This window comes from Musa acuminata, chromosome BXJ3-11 (assembly GCF_036884655.1).
Source record: "Musa acuminata AAA Group cultivar baxijiao chromosome BXJ3-11, Cavendish_Baxijiao_AAA, whole genome shotgun sequence".
In the NCBI taxonomy this organism is placed as follows: domain Eukaryota; kingdom Viridiplantae; phylum Streptophyta; class Magnoliopsida; order Zingiberales; family Musaceae; genus Musa; species Musa acuminata.
In genome coordinates, this window is record NC_088359.1 from 20,317,247 (window position 1) to 20,338,314 (window position 21,068).

The following is a 21,068-nucleotide window of genomic DNA, read 5'->3' on the forward strand; positions in this document are numbered from 1 at the left end:
AGCTAAGATTACAACTTTTTTCAAAGCAATAGATTGAGATAAAGGTCTTAGAAAAGTCTTTTGCAAGTGTTGTCTTAAGTTGCTTGAGTGTTCACCTCCGTCTTTCTCTTCAAAAATTGTAAGAGTGTGAACCACTTGTAAAAGGTTGTAAGAGGGGTATTTGTCCTTCCCCTTCAAAGAGATTTGCTAGTGAAAGTTGGGAGCCTCATTGAAGAAGGCTTCGCAAGTGGATGTAAGTCATTTGACCGAACCACTTTAAATTGGCGTGTTCATTGAATGTGTGAGTACTTACCTTTCTGCAATTGTTATCTACACAGCAGTAAGTTTCTGATTTTTAATTTACTCAAGTTACAATCAAAGCGAAATCTCCTTGCATTTTACGGAATCATTTTCGAACTTACAAGTTTTAATCTGCGGCACTAATTCACCCCCCACTCTTAGTGTCGCTTCGATCCTAACATATATCATGCATGATTTTATCATAACATGTTTGCTTGGATTTTGAATCCAAGAATTATATGGCATATTGATAGGGGGAGTTTATTTAAACCTCGGGAGTTAAGGTTAACTCCGTCAAAATTGGTTGTCTTCATCAAAAGGGGGAGATTGTTGAATCTTATATTTTGATGATGAAACCAATTGATAAGTGTTTATGTTTTAATCTGCGTTTTGAGTGATGCAGGATGCTTCGATCAGGATGAGACAATTAAAGTAGGAAGAATCATGTTGGGCCAAGGGAAAACATGTCAGAAGATTGGACGTCGAGTCGGAGGATCTGTTGACGTATCGACAAAAGGCTTCAAGCCATGGATTCGGGCATCGGGTTAAGAAAAGCGGATACTGTGCCAAGGATATCGGAGTTGTGGAGTCAACTGGCCGATTAGGGAGTAGTGCATTTATCGTAGTAGAGATAAAAACTTTGCAATAAAAAGTTTATGCAGCAATATGGGAATTTTTTTTTGGATTTTTGAATAAGGATAACTAAATTACAGCAATAGTAAGGTAGGAAACCAAAACCTGTTGCAATTTACGAGGAGATCAAAGGATGATCCGCGGTGGTGGAGATGACGATGGAAGTCGACGATGATCTTTTAAGCAATTGTGGGAATTGCTTTCGGCGGCTGTGGAGGGTTAATGGATGGCTATGGAAGAGCAACGAGATGCCAAGAATGCTACTCTGATATCAAGTGTTAGAACCCTAGCTTATTCTAAGCTTGGGGTTGATCTCTTTAGGGGATCGGCCTCCTTAGAACTTTATAGGGGTTCTTTCCTCCAAGTTGCTGCTCAATGGTTGCTAAGAAGATTCATCTATTCCTTGTCAGAAGATAATGAATACATGACTATTTATAGGGCTTCTAAACCCTAACTCCTAATATGACTCTTACTCAAGACTCCTACTTCTAACCAACTTCTAATAAGACTCCTATTCTAAAAAGCAACCTCTCAACGAATCCTAACTTTAGTCGATCTCTTCACCTCTTTAATAGGAGTCGACTAAGTAGGTTTTACATAAATATCCCTTTTAATAAAATTCAATTAGGACTCTCTTAGCTAGATTCGTAACACAAGGACATCACAATATATATCTAGATATTATGTGATAAAATATCAATAACAATAAACAAAAAAAATCGTAAGGCTGGTACCAACGCATAGGGTTGATAGGACCGTAGAGAAGGTGATGAGCTTGGGATGATGTAGTGGATTAATGTCAGATCCCTTTCGATAATAGCCGCCTCATTTATTTATTATCATTTCATCATTAATCTCCATCATCAGCAATTTATTGTCATGATGTGTTGATTCAGTTGAAATATTTTATCATTGCTTAGTGCTAATAGGTGTTTAGAATGAATCATGTCCATCATATAATCTTTTAATTAGTCTAAATTATAATGCCAAAAACAAATCATTGAAACCCAACGAAACAAAGAACAGATAATCGGAACTTGTAAGCTAATAGAGGAGTAATGATCAATAAGCTAATCTCAGCCCTGATCTAAAAGCTTGAATCCAAGTTAAGGAGTGAGACCTGTTATTTTTTATGTGAAGGATGAGGAGTAGAGGGAACAGCCAAAATTTGTGCTTCACCAGATTCATTAAGTTCATACCAGTCACTAATGATCAAATACAACGACCTGTCTGCAAAATGATACTAGTAATCAAAGTTGAGAAACTGTTGTAGGTTGGTGGGGTGTTGGATCATCAACAGATCAAAAGAAAGAAATTCAAACATCAATTGTCCCCTTTTTTTTCCTATTTGGTTCAACACCATATCCTAGCATAGAACAATGAACCTGATGAGATGACAAGCTCAGAGACAATTTTTTTTAATTGTTGCATTAACAGAGTATAAAAAATTTTCACACCATCAAATATACATCAAGTCCAATCCGGTCTGAACAGGGCCAAAAATTTTCTCACTCATATAAATAATTTGACATGAAAAATGCCAGGAAAGAGTACAGAAATGCAGTTGCACATGAATCAGCATGAGAGTGACGGGCAACAGTAGAAGCCAGAAGCCTAGCCAGCCAAGAGCAGAAATCACCACCAAAACAACCTAGTTAACCCTAGAAAACAATGTGGCACCCACAGCCATGGAGGGCGAAACCCTCAATTTTTTGATTTTGAATGCTTCACAAACCAATCTATGACAGAGTCTATGTTGTTCGAGTTCTTGCATGAGATCATGAAACAACAGACTTCTCTGTCTGCAATAGATTTCAGGCCCCTGCAAGACAAGTACATGCTTAGATTCAGAGCAGCATACACATCACAAGAACTTCTTTTGGTTGTCCATGTGTAATAGGAAAATCTTAAAATTGAGAAATCTGTTGTTACTTACATCCGGTCTGTCAAATCCTGCTTTGTCAGAGCTTCTGGCTTATCGATTTTATTTCCAAGAACCAGCAATGGGATGCCACTCAATGATGGCTTGCTTAAAACATCATGAAGTTCACTTTTTGAGATGGGCAAGTTATCATGGTCTGCTGCATCAACCACAAAACTGCAGAAACAAAACAAAGTTATAATTGAAGACAGGCTCTTCTTACCATGCAACTAGACGTTGGAAAGCTATTGTATCATAATGTAACTTTCGATTTCTGCTAACCTTAATGTTAAGCTCTTTTAAGGTAACTATTCTTAGACTAAATGATAAATATGGTGTTTCACAGTTCTAATGGAAGAATAAGAAATAATCTAACATGAACATCTGAATGTCGAAGAACTAAATACAAGCATGTGTTAAGTGCAGCAGCAAAAATACATGACATCAGACATGTATTTCTGCTAACCAAAATGCTCTATGAATCAAGGACAAAATTTTTAACTCACTTTACATATTTTATGAGAATTTATTATGTTTCATGAGCACACTACTGTCTTAGATGCATTAAGTAAAATCAAGAGCCCTCGCTTGAGTGCCCATGGCCACAGTGAAGTTTTTGGCAGGTGACAGTCAAGGAAGAAATAGCAACATAGTGTGGATGGACAGTAATTGCCATTAATTGCCGCTGGATTAACTAGAGGTGTATCCAGATATGGTGGTGGCGGTGGAGGGTGGAATGCATACATGCATTTTGGCAACACAGTATGGTTTACAAACTTGTTACAGTACCTGTTCTATGATGTGAATGGTGAGATGCTGGTCAAAGTCCTGAATGGTGGGCTTGTCTTCCAACTATTGATTATAGATGGGAATGATGGCAACATAAATATCATTATTGCATTTCTGTAAACCGTACTATGGTTTCTGAGAAGGTCATACATGAGACTCATTCATGACCTATTAATTTCATTGTTTGATGGGTGATGTCTTTGGCATTCACAAAAGAGTGTTAGAATACTCTATCTTAACTCTTGGAGTTACAGCACCAAATAAGTCTGACAAGAGTCTAGCAGGATTTGTTATCCACGCTTAAACATCTTTGTGCTATTCAAAAAAAGGCCCCAAATAAATGTAGTTGATAATGTTGTTTATGTTAAAAAGAAGGATTAAGAAACCAAATAGAGAAGTATGAAAGTGATAGGAAACTTGAAAAATAAGTTCTCCCAGCTTTCAGCATTCATGTATCTACCAGCAACAGCAATATTTATGAGATGACTAGATAAGAGAAGAAAAACAAGAAGATTAAAAATATAACTAAGAAAATAACATGAGGTTCATGTTAGCCTAGTTTAATGATATGAGGTTACAAAAAAAGAGCATTAACCTAGAAACTCCTACACAATACTTGGCTGGAAAGAAGATAACAAAACTCATGTTGAGGTAATAGGACAAAGAGGCACCAAAGATAATTTATGGTCCCAAAATCTAGAAAAACAAAGATAATGGACAGGGTTGACAACTGGCACCTTACAGTATAGTATTACCACCATTAGAATTAACTAGACTATTTCTTATGAACTATATTTTGGCATGGCATGACAAGGGTACCGGTATGCATCTTAAAAAACAAACAGATAAAAAGGGAATGATAGTAAGTTATATCACACTGGAAGCTAACTAATGACAAGGTTTTCTGTTCTTTCCAGAAAAAGAATAAAAAACAAAACAGAAGCACTGTTTAGCCAGATTTGCTAACAATTAAAAACTCTGGAAAACTCCACCATCAAATGCTTACAGGAAGGTGGAGCTCATTAGTTCCATTCCACTTCAGAAACCAGAAAGATCAGACACTTGACACACATTGATTTCTCTACTGTGATTTCTTCACAAACCTATCAGAAACCAGAACTCCACACTAATGGCACACGAGTACAATGCACCAGTAATCTAACTTTTATATCTTAGCATTATAATAAAGTAAACCAATGAAAAAAGATTACACAATTGTGTGAAGCAAATCACAGAATCAGTTCCTTAATACTGGCATTTGAACCTTCTAATTCAGCAATCTTGAAATGACCAACAAAGGTATAATGAAGAAAAACACTGAAACATAATAGTTATTGGCCATTTTGTTGGCATATGCAATAAACAACCAGAGCAACAAGTTCAGTATGGCAAGATCACAAGTTCGCATATACAATTATAGATATCCATTTAAAAAAAAAAAGAAAAGAAAACAGGTTTGAATAAAATGAGCTAAACAAGCATCTGAGAAAGGAGAAAAGAGCATACACAATGGCAGAGACTCCACGGCAATATCTCTCCCACATACTGCGAAACCTAGGCTGGCCACCAAGATCCCATAATTTTATAGTAACATTTCCCTTGGTCACCTTCCTCATGTTGAATCCTACCTATAGATCCAGCAAACCAATCAACATTAGTACTGAGAAAATGCTGGTTTATTAAAGTAAACAATCTTTCAATTAAGAGATTACTAACTGTAGGAATCATGTCCTCGCTATATCCACCAGTCTGCCGGAGATAACAAACATAATTAAGCAAATGAATACATTAACGTGCCCTAAGAAACATGAACATGGTAAAATCGTAATCGCGTCAAGAACACATACGGCAACGACGTTCACAAGGGAAGTTTTCCCAGCGTTCTGAAGTCCGATCAAAGACAGCTCCATCTCTTGCTTGAAGAAAAGGCTGTATTTTCAAGAAAATTACACAAACACTATATTAGAAGTACTCTTTTTAATGCTTTGAATCGGAGAAGGAGGCGAAAGGTCATATCACACGCGATTCCACGATCTCCCAACTCACCACCAATGCTTCTCCATATCCTCCATCATAAATGAGATCGCATCAACCATCACAAAACCTCCAACAAAATAAAATACCAAATTTTCAATAAACTAAACCGAATCTTCTCAACCCTAGGACTAATACGTTGCCACTAGCCCATCAATAGCTGTCCGCAGTTACGACTCACCGATTCAGCAACAAGTAGTCCAAGGCTACATGTCACACATCCCAAAAAATATATATCCTAATCTATCACCCCAATATTCATTTCAATAAAATCAAGAAGCACAGCAACAGAAACCAGAAGCGGGGACTTGAGATCAAACCCTGAATCCGACACAATCAATCAACATAGGAGGAAAAGATAAGGATGTCACCTTCGGAGCCAATTGAGGAAAGCTTCCCACACCCCCATGGCTCGCTCCAAGGATCGACGAGGAGATGGAGGGTCGTCACCCAATAAAAGGAGGGAAGAGAAGTGCTTGCTTTGCTTATTTCATCGGACGTGGCCATCGTTTATACGCGATAAGATTAGCAGCAGGTTTTAATAGTGGGTACATTCTGGGTGGTCGCAGTGGGTGGTTCTTCCACGGTGGACAGTGGTGGGACCAAACACGACCGAGTTATTTCTTGACAAGATATTACGCGTGCGTTTAACTGTTATTCCCCAACATTCTTATCTACCCGTCTCAACGACCATCATAACAGCTATAAAACCTGGCCAAAATTAATAAATTAATAAATAAATTAATTAATTAATTAATTAATTAATTATATATATATATATATATGATTTGTTTAGCATATTCATCATACATGCCGTTAAAAATTTTAAACTTTAGAATGGTTAATCCTCATTAGTAAACTATTATATGACTATGCTTAAAATATAATTTGACATTATGATCATTAAAAAAAATTAAAATATTTTAATTATTTAAATATCTTTTATAATCTAAATTATTGAATATTAATTTGATTTAATCATGCTTAGTCTAAATTTTTTGGATGGATGTTAATGATGGTGATATATATGATCAATCTTAATATTTGAGAGAAAAATCATTGTTGTCCCACTTAAGCGGATTCAATGAACATGAGTGTTAGGGAAAGTATAATGCACTACCATATATAACATCATTTAATAGTGGTCTAACTTGTTGCGTGAGTATTTGGAATTTGGAATTCGAAATTATAGAATTAGAGGTATTTAAGCCGCATATCTTGAGGGTTTAAAATTATAGAGAATAGCGTAACCATGATTACTGGCCAGTTCCAAAAACAAAGCACGGCCAGTTGACTCCTGAAATATGGCAGCATGATTCGTCGTGGTAGTTGCCGACAGGAAAACAGATTAAGCCCTGATCTGAATACTATGGCGAAATGTGCTCTGACAAATCCCATGTCATTTTGTATCCATACGAACGTTGATGCAATAGGCTATACCTGTCAATTATTATTTTTGAAAACTGATAAAAAAAAAAAAAACCATAAAGGACGGAGGCTGCTATAGAAGGCTGTGGCTCTAACTCCATCCTTGCATCTATGGTTAATTCTATCGTACCATGGCATGCATCCGTAATACTTTTATGAATGAATCGTTCATCGTTTATGTTTATTTATATAACTATTTGATTTTTTTTTTTTTAAGTCTTTGTGTGTTTTTTCTTGATTTTTGTTAGTGCAGAAAATAAAATGGCTGCACATGATGATTATCTTAGCACCTTAGAACCTGTAAGTAGCATGGAGCTCTAGTATAATATTAGTATTTATGTTGGATATACATGTTTTTACGCAAAGTAGTGTGTAGGCTTACTAAGCACTTGACACTCCAAGTGTTTATTGAGTTGCATATGTGTAATGTCTTTAAGCGAGATGCTGAGACTTATTTGTTGCTTTTCTAAAAAAAATCTAATTAATTTTTTATTTTGTAGGTCCTTCAAAACCTATATTGATCCTTTATAGATAGATTATCGTAAGTGTGTCTCACTATTTAGATAACTCCGTATAAGTCTATAACATTTATAACATTTGGTATTATAGAAGCAACCAATCCAAGCGAGCAGTAAAGTTTACACAATAAACATTACACTATTTAGATAACTCCGTTACCAGTGCAAAGTTGCTCTCTAACTATATGAGTTGCTCAATGTGATTGTCAAACGATAATCCAAAAGTTGGCAACTATCCTCCTGTGAGGAAGTGCAGTAACCCAAGGTGTCTGTCGGCTTCCAAGAAGTAAAAGAACCATAAAGGCTGGCAATAGTTGAAACTTATCTTTTATGTCCTCAAAGCATATATGGAATAACGCTACTAAGGTCAATAATAGGTATTCACGGTAGAGAACTCATAAGAAGAGTTAAAATCTCGGATCAATCATATGGCATTCCGAGTCTAGCAACCAACAAAAGATACAAAGGAGTACGTACAACTGAAAAATAATGAAATGAAGAAATATTTTTGGTGAAGATATGGTACTCTCAGGAGGCAGAATTTTCCTCAATAGAGCAGTAAGATTTCTTCGTGCAATTGGAAAAATCTTAACTATTATCATGAAAAATCTTAACTATTATCATGTTCATGCTTCTGTCAAGGATGCCGACTTTGGACCCATGCGATGAAAATAATTTATGGGTGAGAGGCTTCATGAGTGAGTCTGTTAGTCGATCAGCCGTATATATGTGAGAAACACGTAGTTGATGTCTAACAGTTTATTCTCACAGGTAAGTAAAATACTGGATTGGCACACAAGTAAGTGGCTCCGATATTATCACAATATATTATAGGAATAGAGGTGGAGTCGATGTTAAGTTCATCAAGTAGATTTGTGACCCAATTGAGTTTTACAGTAGCGATTGCAATGGTACGATATTCATCTTTAGTTGTAGATTATGCAACTGTATTTTGCTTCTTAGAACTCCAACTGAATGGATTAGCTCTAAGGAAAATAATATAACCCGATGTGGATATTTTATCATCAAAGTTCCCTGCCTAATCAGCATCAACAAAGGCATGTAGATAAAGGGGGGAGTGTTTGCAGAAAAAGATGCCATGATTGAGGGTCCCATTAAGATATCGTAAGATTCATTTAAAGGCAGACTAATATATAGTAGATGGCAGATGCATGAATTGTAATAATTTATTTACTGCAAATGAGATATCTGGACGAGTGAGGGATAAGTACTGTAAGGAGCCAAGTACTTGGCGGTATTGAGTTGGGTCCATAGCAGCGCTTCCATCACATAGTTTGAGTGATTCACCAACACATAAAGGAGTTGTAACCGCTTTTGCATTCTATATGTTTGTCTTTGATAACCATCCTGAATATATTTTCTTTGTGATAGGAAGAGTCCTAAAGATATATATGTTGCTTCCACTCCTAGAAAGTAGCTCAAGGTTCCTAGATCTATGAGGGAGAATCGATCTGCCAAATGCTTGAGGAATATTTTGATCTCTATAGGATTATTGCATGTGACAATAGTATCAGCCACATATACTAGAAGATATATTGTATTGCCACTTTATTGATAGAGAAATAGCGAGGTATTAGACTTGGAGTTGATGAAACTAGTTGATGTCAGAAACGAGTCAAATTCAGTGTACCAGGCTCTTGGAGCTTGATGAAGTCCATAAATAGCTTTTTGTAATTTACAAACATGCCTTAGATATTGAATATGGATGAAGCCAAGAGGTTGCTACATGTAGACATCTTCAATTAGGGTCCCCTATAAAAAAGTATTGTTAATATCGAGTTGTCGTAAGTGCTAGCCTTTAGAGATGGCCAAACTCAGGATAGGTCGGATTGTTATGGGTTTAACAACGGGATTAATGTCTTTGTGAAGTCAACACCAGGACGTTGGTGAAATCCTTTGGCCACTAGACGCGTTTTATATCTGGCAATATATCCATTTGGGTTTCGCTTAATTCGAAAGACCTACTTACACCCAATAATATTTTGTGTGGGATGAAAGGGCACAAAGGTCTATGTAGAATTATGGATGAGGGCATCATATTCTTCACACATGGCTTTACTCCAATATGGAGATTTTTGGGCTTAAATAATTGTGGTAGGTTCATTGGTCTTTGTTGAGGATTTTGTGATAGTATGTAGGTCAAGGACTTGAGGTGGTTTAAATATACCACTTTTGGAGTGTGTTGTCATTGGATGTCTAGGGGCTATAGGTTCTGTTGTTGGTATGGGCAGTGGAGAGACACTGACTATTGAATCTCATATTTTGATGATGAAACCAATTGATAAGTGTTTATGATTTAATCTATGTTTTGAGTGACGCAAGATGCTTCGATCAGGGAGAGACAATTAAAGCAAGAAAAATCATATTGAGCCGGAGGAAAACATATCAGAAGATTGGACGTCGGGCCGGAGGATCGGTCGATGTATCGATAGAAGGCTTCGGACCATGGATTCAAGCATCCGACCAAGAAGAGCAGATATTTCGCCAAGGATATCGGAGTTGCGGAGTCAACTGGCCGATTTGGCAATAAGCTGCAAGAGAGGACGATGCACCGAAGAATCGAACGAAGCATCGATTGACCAATGACATGCCGGATAACATGATTAATGCTTAGTATTAATTATCTAGATCGAAGTATATTTTTACATGTGTAGGATTAACTACGATAGCAAGGCATAAAGCAAAATGAAGTCCTGGAGTCAAGAACGCGATTTCGTTGGGAGTTCGTGAGTTTGTCGGAAGTCCGGATGTTCGTCGAAAGTTCTGCAGGAACCAGTCGAGAAGTCTCGGAGCTTGCCAGAGAAGCTCGTCGGAACTCACCAAGAAGATTACCATGAAGTCTAGGAGCTTGCCGAGAGTCCGCTGGAACATTACCGAGAGATCGTCGGAAGCTCGCTGGAAGAAACTAGACTTACGAACTTGTTTAACTTAGTAAATGCATTAGATTTCATAGTTAGCACACAATTGGAATTGGATTTGGGCCAACCCAATTAGGAGTCAATTGGGCCCATGTAAGGACTGTGTTGGGCCCAATGAGAGGCCCAAACAATGACCCAAGAGGCAGCACCTTCGTGGCATAGTCTTCAAGACTGTGTCAAGCGGTGGTATCACTAGTCTGGGCAGTGGTACCACCCCTAGTAGGGTGCCAGGCGATGGTACAAACTGATTGGGCAGTGGTACAGCCCAGTGGTAGGGAGCCAGGCGGTGGTACCACCAGATTGGGCGGTGGTACCGCCCAATGCAGTGTTAGTGTCAGACTGACACTAGCGGTGGTACCGCCCAACACAAGCGGTGGTATCGCTCGGACCCCGGGATGAGATATTTTTAGGCTCCAAGTTTGAATCAACTTAAAGCCTATAAATACCCCTCTCATCCCTGGTTAACAAACATAAGCACATAGAGTTTAAAAGTAAAGAAACACAGTAGAAATCTTTTGAGAAATCCCTCCTCTAGCTTAAACTTAGAATTCCTTTTAGAGAGGAGCGTGTGTGCTTGTAAAGGTTGACTTCTAAACCTGTGAAAAGGAGAAGAGGGGTGTAAGAAGGAGGTTGATCTTTGCCTATTAAAGGAAGATCGATAGTGGATGTCGGTGGCCTCGATGGAAGAGGAATCGGCGAAGTGGATGTAGGTTACGACGACCGAACCATTCTAAAATCTGGTTTGCATTTCGTCTTGAGCAATTTACTTTACTACAAACCATTTTATTTGCTTACTGGCTTCAATACATTTACGAACACACTTTCAAGTTAAGCATTTCCGAGTTCGGCTTTTATCGTACGAAAAGTTTTTGGAACCGACGTATTTTACCGCTGCACTAATTCACCCCTCCTCTTAGTGCCGATTCTTTTCTTAACAATTGGTATTAGAGTCTCGTATTTCTCATTTGGTTAAACACCCAAGAGAAATGGCTCTTTTCAGCTTTCAAGAGGGTCACTCTCTCATTCATCCTCCCTTGTTCAATGGGACGGACTACACATATTGGAAAACTCAAATGAGAGTTTTCTTATTTTCTTTGGATTTAAATTTATAGAGTATTGTGGAAAACGGTTTTCGAATATCTTCTCTTCCAATGAACCATTGGAATGATTTGGAGAAGAAGACGTTTTCTTTAAATGTTAGAGCTATGAATTCTCTATTTTGCGTCTTAGATAAAAATGAATTTAATCGGGTTTCCTTGTGCGAAATGACTTTCGATATTTGGTACATTCTCGAAATCACACATGAAGGCACGAATAGAGTTAAAAGAGTCTAAAGTCAATCTTTTATTGCACGATTTTAAACTTTTTCGAATGAAGCCTAGTGAAACCATTATTGACATGTACACCCGTTTTACGGATGTCATCAATGGTTTAAAAGCTCTTGGCAAATGTTTTTCAAATCTTGAACTTGTGAATAAAGTTTTACGCTCACTTTCTAAAAATTGGGATTCTAAAATAATAACAATACAAGAAGTAAAAGATCTCAATATTTTTCCACTTGAAGAACTTTTCGGTTTATTATTGACATATGAAATGACTTGCAATGCTCATAAAGAACTTAAGAACCACCTTCCAAAGAATAGGAAGGATTTCGGACTTAGAACAATCGAAGACCACTCAAGCATAAGCTCAAGTGATGGTGAACTTGAACTCCTCACTATGAAATTTAAAAAGTTCATGAAACAAAAATTAAAGAACAAAAGGAACACAATTACTTGTTATAAATGCAAGAAGAGGGAAGTACTTTGGGATGAATCAAGCTCCTCTAAAGACGAAGAGAAAATCAACAAAGGCAAGGTGGCAAACTACGCCTTAACGGCTTTTGACGATGAGATAAACAAAACTCCCTCAATTTATTTTGAAATTACATGATGCTTTTAATGAGTTATTTTTAATTTAGTTTAATTATTTTTCTTGAAAATTATATGTTTAATAATATAATGAAAATGCTAAAAAATTAGGATCATGCTTATCATTCTAGTAATTTTAAAAATGATCATGAAAATTGCATGTTTTATGATAAATGAACAAAATGTTAGAATTAAATCTAGTGATTAATTTCTTGTATGGTATAAACAATTATGTGTGTTGTGATGATTTTGTATTACTTTTCAAGTTTTGTTGGATGGCTTTCATATGAAAAATTTGAGCATACTTATATAAAATCAATCACATAAAAAGATAAATCAAATCCTTTGTCTAAATAAACAATAATGTGTATTATATTGATTTCCATATTGATTTCTGACTTTGATTGAAAACGCTCAATGAAATCATGCTTGTTGTTTTTAATAAAAGTTTTGGTACAATGCTTGATGACTTTATTCTATGCATGAGATTTTAAAGTTATACATGATAGCTTTTGTATGGAAGGCTTGATGATTTTTGTGATGAATCTTGTCCATGGTTTTTGATTTTAAACATGATGCATGGTTTTGATCTAAGAACAAATATTTGACCATGCTAATATAAAGTCAATCATACAAATTGAAACTAAAGAAGATTAGATATCTTTAAGAATTATTCAATATTATGTTCAATGAAGCCATACTTAATGTCTTAATGAAAATGTTAAGAGATTTGATATCATGCTTAATGAGTTTATATTTCGAAATTATGCATGATAATTTTTATGATTTATGGCTTGTTGATCCTTGTCATAATGAAATTTAATATTTTGGTTTTAAAACGATGATGAATGTTTTTATTTAGCAAAGGCATGCTTGTATGAAATAAAAGGGGAATACATTTCTTGAAAATTTCTCAATTCCTATGTTATGAATTTTTGAACTATGAAATTGATTTTGATTTTTCATTAATGAATCCATGTATATTATGCTTTTGTGAATCTCATGGATTATGAAAATGATTTAAATTTAATGGATTTTATCAAAATCATGATCTTGATTTCTCATGATTTATAACTTGAAAATTTCTTTTATAAATCAAGATTGTCTACTTTGATTCTTTCTTTTTGTCATTTGAGTTATCCAAAAAGAATCATAATATGTCCCTTGATATTCACAATGTCTTCATGATTTGTATATCTCATCACCAAAAATCTCTTGATATTTTTTATGATGATATAAAATTATGCATGAAATATTCATGAATTTATGTTGATGCAAACAAATGAGAAGTTATGATCATGCATTATAGGATGTAATATAATTTGATATTTATATACCATCATGATTTGAAATGCTATGATTTGTTGTCGAAATGGTGTATCATGAATGCTTGAATATTATGTATGATATGCTCATAGTGATTGATTTATTTGTGTTATGCATAAAGTAAGGATACAAATATAAGGTTTTGAAATTATGCATATTTTAATTTAAAAATATAATGATAAACAAATAAGATTGATACTTTACCTTTGTCATGATTTGAAAATTGCTGTAAAGGAAAAAGAATTATAAAATTATATTCTTTCCTTCTTTTTGACAAGGACAAAGGGAGAGAAAGCTAGCTTGCTAGCTAGCTTGCACAAGTCAAGAAGATGCAAAGACATGCTAGCTTACTCATCTCAAAAGAGAAGCAAAGATTGCTAACTTGTATGTTTCAAGAAGCAAAAGTTATTTTCTTGAACATCTCAATATTGCTAGCTTATATTTTTTAATGATGTAAAAAATTTTGCTATGCTTGCATGATTTTGTTAGGATCAAGAGCACTAAGAGGGGGGGTGAATTAGTGCAGTAGAAAACTTTCGACGATTAAAACTGCGTTCGTACGATAAGAGCGATATCGGTAGAAAAGTCGATTCGTAAATCACTTTAACTTGTGATCAAGCAAGATGCAGTTAACGCAAGTCTATGAAGGCAATTTGCAGTTATGATGGAAATTAGAATGTAAGCGTAAACTGAAATATGATATTCGTACGATAAAACTGATTTACATCTAAACGCCGATTCTGAAAATACTGAACTTTGAAACACGATCGTAAATGCGCAGAAGGCAGTAAGCTATTGAGGAGGTTTGCAGTAAAGATAATATGCTCAAAGTAAATGTAAACCTAGATTTAGAGTGGTTCGATCAATCTTGACCTACATCCACTGTTGGCTTCCTCCACCGACGAGGTCACCGACGTCCACTAGAGGCCTTCCTTCAATAGGAAAAGGCCAACCACCTTTTTACAATTTCAATCCTTTTGATTGGCTTAGGAGACAACCCTTATAGAATTTTCTTTCCTCTCTTGACAGATCAAAACTTGGAAGAAAAGAGGAAGGAGAACTTTTAACTCATACAACACTTTTGAGCTCTAAAAATCACAGAGTAAGATTAGGATTTCGGTGGTTTTTTGTTCTCTTTCATTGCTGAAAGAGTGGGGTATTTATAGGCCCCAAACTAGTTTGAATTCCGAGCTCAAAACTGTCCTCTCCCAGAATTCCGGGGTCTGGCGGTTGCACCGCCTGATTGGGCCGGTTGCACCGCTTGGCAGAGCTCGGAGACTGAGCCTCTGGGCGGTGCCACCGCTTGTCAGGGGCAGTTGCACCTCCTGCCAGAGCTCGGAGACCGAGCTCAAGCGGTTGCACCTCTGTCATAGGCGGTTGCACCGCCTAACTAGAGCTCGAAGACTGAGCCCTGGGCAGTGCCACCACCGACCCAAGCGGTGCCACCTTTGGCCAAGTAATCTGGGTCTGAATGGGCTGACCCATTCGGCCCAATTTGGGTCTGTCAAGGGCCCAATTGCCCCAAGATTAAGTTAATTGGATCACCTCCCATTTCTAACTTGATAATCGTGCTAACTACGAATTTCTTAAGACATTTATGGCAACTTGCTCCGGTGCATCAATCGCTTCTTCCAGCGAGCTTCTGGCGAGCTTCCTTCGATCATCCGATGAACCCTCGGTGATGCTCCTGCGGACTTCCGGCAAACTCCTGGACTTGCGATGATCCACTTGGCAAGTTCCGACGAGCTTCTTTGGCAAGCTCCTAGACTTCTCGGATTTGTTCCCGTAGAACCTCTGACGACCGTCTGGACTTCCATCGAGCTCTCGAACTCCCAACGTGATCATAGTCTTTGACTCCGGCGTAACTCCTGTTGCATGTTTTTCTTTCATCGTAGTTAATCCTGCACACTTAAAACAAAACTTTGATCGAGATAATTAATCCTAAGCAATTAACTAAGTTGTCCGGCATGTCATTGGTCCCTCGACACTTCGTCCGATTCTTCGACGCATCGTCCTCTCCTACGGCCTATTGCCCAATCAGCCAGTTGACTCCGCAACTCCGATATCCTTGGCGCAATACCTGCTCTTCTTGGCCCGATGCCCAAGTCTACGGCCTGAAGCCTTCTATCGATACGTCGACCGATCCATCGGCCCGACGTCCAATCTTTTGACATGTTCCTCCGGCACAACATGATTTTTCCTGCTTTAATTGTCTCATCCTGATCAAAGCATCCTGCGTCACTCAAAATGCAGATTAAAACATAAACACAATTATCAATTGGTTTCATCATCAAAATACGAGATTCAACAATCTCCCCCTTTTTGATGATGATAACCAATTGATGACGGAGTTAAACTTAACTCCCGGAGTTTAAACAAACTCCCCCTATCAATATGCCATATTGATAGAATCTTGAATTCAAACTGAATTCAAGTCATTGCAATATTCATCATGAATACTTGCAACACCTCATGATAAACTTATGCATAGACTTATGCATTAACATGTCATGTCATCAAAATACTTCTCCCCCTTTGTCATAAAAAAAAAAGGAGAAGTACAACTATTCTTTATGTTTGTAATATAAGTTCAACTCATTGCATGAAAAACATAATATCAAGTTTTATCATCATGCAGTTTTGAAGCTAGAAAATTTAGCAAGTATTACATCATGCTTAGAACATTCAAGCTATCAAGTTTTAGATATGCAAGTTTTACAGCATACAAGATAGCACTTTTGGTAATGTTCAAGATAGCAAGTTCTACATCATGCAAGCTAGCAATATTTTAACATTTTAGAACATGCAAGCTAGCAGTTTTGAGATGTTCAAGAAGGCAACTCTTGCTTCTTGAAATATGCAAATTTGTCAAGTTTTGCTAGATGTGCAAGTTAGCATTTTTGCCTTTTGAGATAGGCAAAATAACACATTTGCTTCTTTTGAGATAGCAACTTTTTGCTTCTTTTTAGACTACAAGCTAGCAATTTTTACGATATGCAAGTTTCACAATATACAAGCTAGCAAAAATTTTGAAAGTAAATGCAAGATAGCTTTATTGTGTAAGCTCATGATTCGTGCTTCCTATTGCAATGTGCAAGTAGCAAGTTTTACTTCTTGAGATAGGCAAGATAGCACTTTTGTAATTTTTGTTTCTTAAGATAGACAAGCTTGTGATGTTCAAGATAACAAGCTCTTTCTTCTCTTTTGAGAAGTGCCATTTTTGTTAGGATCAAGAGCACAAATTGGGGGGTGGGGGGGGGGGGTGAATTAGTGCAGCGGATAAAAATGTCAACTTCGTCAAATCTCTCGTACGATAAAAACCATTTCCGATGTAAAACCGATTTCAGAAACTTAGCTTAAAAGCATACGTAAATGTATTGAAGGCAGTAAGCTATGGAAGGGGTTTGCAGTAAGGTAATAGCAGGAAACAAAATGCAAACCAGATAAGACGGGAGTTTATAGTGGTTCGGTCAATCATGACTTACATCCACTCCTCCGATTCCTCTTCCGTCGAGGCCATTGGCATCCACTAACAATCTTCCTTTACTAGGCGAAGATCAACCTCCTTCTTACACCCCTCTTCTTCTTTTACCGGGTTTAGGAGACAACCCTTACAAGCACTCACTCTCCTCTCTTAAACATAATTCTAACACTTAAGCTAGAGGAGAGATTTCTCAACTGATTTCTACAGCTTTTCTTTCCTTTTTTGCTCTCTGTGCTTGTATGTTTTACCCAGGGATTAGAGGGATATTTATAGGCTCCAAACCAGTTTGAATTTGGAGCTCAAAACTGTCATCTCTCGGAATTCCGAGGTTTGGCGGTTGCATCGCCTAGCAGAACTCGGAGACTGATCCTCTAGGTAGTGCCACCGCTTGTCAGGGGCGGTTGCACCTCCTGCCAGAGCTTGGAGACCAAGCTCAAGCGGTTGCACTGCCCAGCCAGATCTCAGAGACTGAGCCCTGGGCGGTGCCACCTCTGGCCAAGTAATCTGGGTCCGAATGGGCTGATCCATTCGGCCCAATTTGGATCTTTCAAGGGCCCAATTGCCCCAAGATTAAGTTATTGGGATCACCTCCCATTTCTAGCTTAATCATCGTGCTAACTATGAATTTCTTAAGACATTTATTGCAACTTGCTCCGGTGCGTCAATCGCTTCTTCCGGCGAGCTTCCGGTGAACTTCCGGCAAACTCCTGGACTTGTGACGATCCACTTGGTGAGTTCCGACGAGCTTCTTTTGGCAAGCTCCTGGACTTCTCGGATTTGTTCCCGCAGAACCTCCGATGACCGTCCAGACTTCCGTCGAGCTCTCGAACTCCCAACTTAATCATAGTCTTGACTCCGGCGCAACTCCTGCTGCATGTCTTTCTTTCATCATAGTTAATCCTGCACACTTAAAACAAAACTTCGATCGAGACAATTATTCCTAAGCAATTAACTAAGTTGTCCGGCATGTCATTGGTCCCTCGACGCTTCGTCCGATTCTTCGACGCATCGTCCTCTCTTGCGGCCTATTGTCCAATTGGCCAGTTGACTCCGCAACTCCGATATCCTTGGCGCAATGCCCGCTCTTCTTGGCCCAATGCCCGAGTCTACGACCCGAAGCCTTCTGTCGATACGTCGACTGATTCACCGGCCCGACGTCCAATCTTTTGACATGTTCCTTCGGCACAACATGATTTTTTCTGCTTTAATTGTCTCATCTAGATTGAAGCATCCTGCGTCACTCAAAACGTAGATTAAAACATAAACACAATTATCAATTGGTTTCATCATCAAAATATGAGATTCAACAATCTCCCCCTTTTTTATGATGACAACCAATTGATGACGGAGTTAAACTTAACTCCCGGAGTTTAAACAAACTCCCCCTATCAATATGCCATATTGATAGAACCTTGAATTCAAACTAAATTCAAGTCATTTCAATATTCATCATGAATACTTGCAATATGTCATCATGAACTTATGCATACGCTTATGCATAACATGTCATGTCATCAACATACTTCTCCCCCTTTGTCATCAACAAAAAGGAGAAGTACAACTATTCTTGTGTTTGTAATATTGGTTCAACTCATTGCATGAAAAACATAATAACAAGATTTATCGTCATGCAGTTTTGAAGCTAGAAAATTTAGCAAGTATTACATCATGCTTAGAACATTCAAGCAATCAAGTTTTAGATATGCAAGTTTTATAGCATACAAGATAGCACTTTTGGTAATGTTCAAGATAGCAAGTTCTACATCATGCAAGCTAGCAATATTTTAACATTTTAGAACATGCAAGCTAACAGTTTTGAGATGTTCAAGAAAGCAACTCTTGCTTCTTGAAATTTGTAAATTTGTTAAGTTTTGCTAGATGTGCAAGTTAGCATTTTTGCCTCTTGAGACAGGCAAGATTGTTAGGATCAAGAGCACTAAGAGGGGGGGGGGGAGGGCGTGAATTAGTGCAGCGGAAATCTTTCACGAAAAAAAAAAACGTTCGAACGATAAAAGCGATTTCGGTGTGAAAGCCGATTCTAAGATTACTTTAACTTAAGGTCAAGCGAGATGATGTTAACGTAAATCTATGAAGGCAGTTTGCAGTTATGATGAAAATCAGAATATAAGCGCAAACTGAAATACGACGTTCGTACGATAAAAGCGATTTCGGTCTGAAAGCCGATTCGTAAACCACTTTAACTTAAGATGAAGCGAGATGCAGTTAAAGCAAAGATATAAAGGTAGTTTGCAGTTATGATGGAAATCAGAACGTAAGTGCAAACTGAAATATGATGTTCGTAAGATAAAACTGATTTGCATCTAAACGCCGATTCGGAAAGCACTGAACTTTGAAACACGTTCGTAAAAGCACAGAAGGCAGTAAGCTATTGAGGAGGTTTGCAGTAAAGATAAGATGCTCAAAGTAAATGCAAACCGAGATTTAGAGTGGTTCGGTCAATCTTGACCTACTCCACTTTTGGCTTCCTCCACCGACAAGGTCACCGACGTCAACTAGAGGCCTTCCTTCAATAGGCGAAGGCCAACCACCCTTTTACAGTTTCACTCCTTTTGACGGGCTTAGGAGACAACCCTTACAGAATTTTCTTTCCTCTCTTAACAGATTCGAACTTGGAAGAAAAGAGGAAGAAGAACTTTCAACTCATACAACACTTTTGAGCTCTAAAAATCATAAAGTAAAATCAGAATTTTGGTGGTTTATGGGTGCCCTTTCAGTGCTGAAAGGGTAGGGTATTTATAGGCCCCAACCCAGTTTGAATTTGGAGCTCAAAACTGTCAATTCTCGGAATTCTGGGATCTGGCAGTTGCACCGCCTGGCAGAGCTCGAAGACTGAGCCTCTGGGCGGTGCCACTTCCTGTCAGGGGCGGTTGCACCTCCTGCCAGAGCTCGAAGATCGAGCTTAGGCGGTGCCACCGCTTGACTGAGGCGGTTGCACCGCTCAGCCAGAGCTCGAACACTGAGCCCAGGCGGTGCCACCTCTGTCAGGGGCGGTTGCACCTCTTGCCAGAGCTCAATGACTGAGCTCAGGCGGTGCCACCGCCTGGCAGAAATCAGGGTCCGAATGGGTTGATCCATTCAGCCCAATTTGGGTTTTTCAGGGGCCCAATTGCCCCAAGATTAAGTTAATGGGATCACCTCCCATTTCCAACTTAATCATTGTGCTAACTACGATATTTCCTAAGATATTTACTCCGGTGCGTCAATCGCTTCTTCCGGCAAGCTTCCGGCGAACTACCGTCGATCATTTGATGAACCCTCGGTGATGCTCCTGCGGACTTCCAGCAAACTCCTGGACTTGCGACGATCCACTTGGCGAGTTCCGACGAGCTTCTTTGGCAAGCTCATGGACTACTCGGATTTGTTCCCGCAGAACCTCCGACGACTGTCCGAACTTCCGTCGAACTCTCGAACTCCCTACGTGATCTTTGTCTTGACTCCGGCGTAACTCCTGCTGCATATCTTATTTTCATCGTAGTTAATCTTGCACACTTATCTCAATATATAGATTAGATAACAAATGACAATTGACTTCATCATCAAAATCCGAGATTCAATAAAGATAACACTTTTGCAATTTTTGTTTCTTAAGATAGGCAAGCTTGTGATGTTCAAGATAACAAGCTCTTTCTTCTCTTTTGAGAAGTGCCATTTTTGCTTTCTTTGCAAAGTGCAAGCTAGCAAAATGCCAAACTAGCAAGAGATAATGTTTTACATGAGGCAAGCAAACAGTTTGGCAAATGTTACATTTGCATCTTCTCTTTTGAGAAGTGCAATTTTTGATTTCAT

At 38.1% G+C, this 21,068-nt stretch overlaps 1 protein-coding gene across 1 annotated transcript; it reads right to left on the reverse strand.

The window, feature by feature from the left end:
* Positions 1-2,314: 2,314 nt before the first annotated feature.
* On the reverse strand, positions 2,315-6,161 carry LOC135652814 (ADP-ribosylation factor-like protein 8a). The gene is made up of 6 exons (XM_065174068.1): positions 6,028-6,161; positions 5,470-5,551; positions 5,339-5,371; positions 5,129-5,250; positions 2,849-3,010; positions 2,315-2,734 (listed from the first exon to the last, which is right to left on the reverse strand). Exons 1-6 carry the CDS (start codon positions 6,063-6,065, stop codon positions 2,617-2,619), a joined length of 555 nt encoding a protein of 184 aa, XP_065030140.1. The 5' UTR covers positions 6,066-6,161; the 3' UTR covers positions 2,315-2,616.
* Between the last annotated feature and the right edge of the window lie 14,907 nt (positions 6,162-21,068).